Here is a 4,183-nt window from a genome sequence, read left to right as displayed (position 1 = left end):
TAGGAAGAACTACTTCACTGTAAGGGTGGCCAGAGCCTGGAATAGGCTTCCCAGAGAGGTGGTGCTCTCACCTTCCCTGGAAATCTTCAAGAGGAGACTGGATAGGCACCTGGCTGGAGTCTTATGACCCCTGCCACCCCCAGTGCTCCTTCCTGCCCATGGCAGGGGGTTGGACTAGAGGATCTGTCTAGGTCTCTTCCAACTCACTGATTCTATGAACCTGACGTGGGCAGTGGAGTCCCCCAGGGCTCGGTCCTCGGGCCCACACTATTTAATATCTTCATTGGCGACTTAGACGAGTGGGTGAAAAGCACCTTGTTCAAGTTCGCAGGTGACACTAAGATGTGCAGAGAAGTGGGCACGCTAGAAAAGAGGGACAGGCTACAACTAGATCTGGACAGGTTACAGGGGTGGGCAGATGAGAACAGGATGGGTTTCAGTACAGACAAGTGCACCTGGGAAGGAAGAACCAGCAGCATACCTACAGGCTGGGGAACTCCCTTCTCATCAGTGCAGAGGCAGAAAAGGATCTTGGAGTCACTATTGATTCCAAGATGAACATGGGCCACCAATGTGGGGATGCAGTCAGGAAGGCTAACTGCACTTTGTCATGCATCCATAGATACATCACAAGCAAGTCCAAGGAGGTGATCCTCCCCCTCTATGCAACACTGGTCAAGCCGCAGTTGGAGTACTGTGTCCAATTCTGGGCGCCATACTTCAGGAGGGATGCAGATAGCATCGATAGGGTCCAGAGGAGGGCCACTCGCATGATCAGAGGGCAACAGGGTAGGCCCTATGAGGAGATGCTACGGGACCTGAACCTGTTCAGCCTCCACAAGAGAAGGCTGAGAGGGGATCTGGTGGCCGCCTACAAACTTGCCAAGGGGGACCAGCAGGCATTGGGAGAGTCCCTGTTGCCCTAAGCACTACTGGGAGCAACAAGGAATAATGGCCATAAGCTGACTGAGAGTAAATTCAGACTAGACATCAGGAGGTGCTACTCCACTGTCAGGGTGGCTAGGACCTGGAACCAACTTCCAAGGGAAGTGGTGCTCACCCCTACCCTGGGGGTCTTCAAAAGGAGGCTAGACAATTACTTAGCCGGGGTCATTTGACCCCAGCATCCTTTCCTGCCCATGGCAGGGGGTCCGACTTGATCTGCTTAGGTCCCTTCCGACCCTACCAACTATGAAACTATGACTTAAATAAAAAACTAAGTGGCTGGAAACAGACTGATGAAAGTTTAAGTCCTCGATGTGTCCAAGTGTCTTTTAGTGAACTAAAATATCACTTCAGCTCTGGTGAGCATAGAGGTTTTAAAACTTTAAAAGGTTAAATATTTGGAGCAGAGGGAGAAGATAACTGCATTTTCCTTCTAGAAGTTTAAATTCTTTGTTTTCATGAACAATTTGAAAGGTTCAGGATAAAAAGGCATGAAAGTGCCCCCCCTTCCCTCACCAGATATTTTTTAGTTGAAATTCTCCTTTTAGAATTAGTATAATCTACTTTCTCTGAGCTGCTTATAGTTTTGACAGTCTGTCCTATTCTATGCTGTTTTCTTATTAAAAGGTTTTCTCTATGTGCTTAACAAAAGAAGCCACAGAAGCCCTTGGCAAGAGATTTTTAGCAAAATAATTCCAACCCTGTACTGGTCAACAGGTGAAACACAGCTATATTTGAAAGTTTTCAATGTATTCTAGTTAATTAACATTTATACTGCCTGTTAACTATATGGTGGGAGATTAAACACAAAAACTACAGAGATTAATAATCTTCTACCTGACATTTCCCGCTATAGTATTGAGTAGGAATACAAATGCCTGGGCTGGATATTAGAAGCAGTCCAAAATACTGGATCAAACCAGCTAACTGAACCCAACAACCAGTTGGTTAGTTTATAAAATGCAGCTACAGTCCTAGTTATTTAGTGCATGTTATTTTTAGACTGTGACCAATCTTTTGAAGAAAATTAGAAAAATGGCTTAAGACAACTGAAATATTTTCCTGAAAGATGTATTTTTCTATAGAATCATTATGATAAATGGGGAGCCTAATTTCTTAGGCTCCAATACAATTAAAAGAAATTTGTTCATATATTCAGTAATGTTTTATGTACAGTGTAGCTAACACTATATATTTTATATGAATTTCTTTGGTAGACTCTCTCATTTACTTTTTTCTCTTTAAGATGATTATCTACTTGATTTACGTCCAAATATCATGAGGATTTCAATAACTCTATACTAAGCAGGCTTCACATAATCCTCTTAAAGAATAGTGTAAATATAGGTGTATTATGTAACAAAATCTGATAAACGAAGATAGCCAGAATTTGTAACACTGTATGCAGAGTAACAATTTATAAGTGTTGCATTTATGTTTCAGCACATCATCGAAAGATTACAATAGGAAATTTCTTCTGGTTTTGATGGATAAAACTGTATGTTTCTTGTTGGATGGTAAAATGTTTCAGAAAAAATATTTGTGTAACCATTTTCTCCTAAAATTCAAAACAAATTTACATCTTATGAGAAAGCTGAGAACTTGAAGGACAACAAATAATATTCAAGTCTTTTTAAGTTTCTGGCAATGGCATACATTTTTAAATAAATAGTAAGAGATATGCTCTCTGAAAGATGCTACCAGTTCACATGTCCAAATTCTGCTTGCATACAAGTGGCAGAAGGCAGATTTTGGAAAACTCTGTCTGCCATCTCCCACAAGGGAGACGGAAATTTTAAATGAAAATACAAAAGTGTGTTCTGTAAGTAGGGAAGCATAGCAGATGCAGGTAGATGAATGAAAACATCTGTATGTATATATAGACTTGCTTTGTGACTAACAATCTAATCATGGTACAAAAGCCATCTATTGTGACATACTATACCCGTTTGCCATATTTCTTTTCCTTTGAATGTCTAATACTTGTAAGCTAACACAAACCTGTCACAGTCCGCTGACCCTCACTCAGGCGATTCCACCACTTGTTAACCTGAAACAAAATAAGCGACATTCACTGACCTCCCCACAAAATATCCAGCATCTCAGAAATCAAAATGAAAAATTCACAGCTCAAAATTAAAGAAAAAAAAGACTGAATGCATTTCAGATTTGTATTTGTTATAGTGTTAACTTTCCTGTTAAAGATACACTTTCCTTCTTGAATAACTAGGGTTTTCTCCTATCTTATGGCAGACAAAGGCGCAGGTGTCAGAGGGCACAAATAGGCATCATTCCACCCAAGTAATGAAGGTACATCTGTTTACACCAAATGAGGAGCTACTTGCTTTTGTTCATCAGCCCTAGTTCTATTGTAGACTTCCTTGCTTAAGACTCTTTCCCGGGTGTGGGGAGGGGGAAGGACTGATGGCGTATGCCCCCCAGATATGTGCGTGGGGTTGGGGGTAGGTTGCCCACTGCAGGCTCAGTTTCCCTGCTCTGCTGCCCTCCCTCCAGGGCCTCTGGGCCCAGCAGGTGAGACCTGGCACTACACAGCAGAGTGGAGCAGGGAAGCTCCATGCCACCGCCACGAGTCCCACAGTGCCCTGACAAGGTGCCTCTGCCCACCTGGCAGCAGCAGTGGTGGCAGCACAGAGTTGTGTCCCTCACTGCTGCCAGGTGGGCAGGAGGCACCATGTCATGAAGCTCAGAGCAGCAGCAGTGAGCTTCCCCATCTGGCCCTGCTGTGCCATGCTATGCTGGGACCTACCCACTGGGCTGTGGTGGCCCTGCAGGGAGCCCAGCAAGGGCAAGGAGTGCCAAGCCCACACAGGGCAGCCTGCATCCTCTCCCACCCACGGGATCTGCTCTGCTGTGCTGCCCAAGCCGGTTGGGGGAGGGGGGCTCCATGCTCTGCTCTGCTGCACCAGCTGTTGCCTCCCACAAGTGGCAGCAGGGCTGGGGGGCTATGGGTCAGGAGTGAGGGGCAATGGTATGAGCAGGGCACCAGCTGCTCAGCACCACATAGTGTGGAACGGGGACAGCCACAGCTGGACCCACATCCCGGTGTGTGAAGGGGACAGGGGAAGCTCTGATTTTCCATGATGAAACACCCAAAATCAAATGCCAAAATGCACAGGTATTTAGAATTTATTTTATTATAGTGATTGAAGCACTGGTAAAGCTTCCAAATTGCTTTAAAATTGTAAATATATGAAAACATTGTGTTCAACTGATACCT

At 44.4% G+C, this 4,183-nt stretch overlaps 1 protein-coding gene across 1 annotated transcript in view; it reads right to left on the bottom strand.

Annotated features, from left to right (window-relative positions):
• The window catches only part of PARL (presenilin associated rhomboid like), a 24,123-nt gene that overhangs the window by 11,723 nt on the left and 8,217 nt on the right, over positions 1-4,183 (bottom strand). Inside the window, exon 3 of the mRNA XM_019503695.1 lies at positions 2,945-2,995. Within this exon, the coding sequence (XP_019359240.1) occupies positions 2,945-2,995 (51 nt within the window). The remainder of the gene's footprint in view (positions 1-2,944; positions 2,996-4,183) is intronic.

Source organism: Gavialis gangeticus, unplaced genomic scaffold (assembly GCF_001723915.1).
Source record: "Gavialis gangeticus isolate Ggan-Ray unplaced genomic scaffold, GavGan_comp1, whole genome shotgun sequence".
Lineage (NCBI taxonomy): Eukaryota > Metazoa > Chordata > Crocodylia > Gavialidae > Gavialis > Gavialis gangeticus.
The sequence above is the reverse complement of the archived record's forward strand: the minus strand, read 5'-3'. Positions and strand labels throughout refer to the sequence as shown.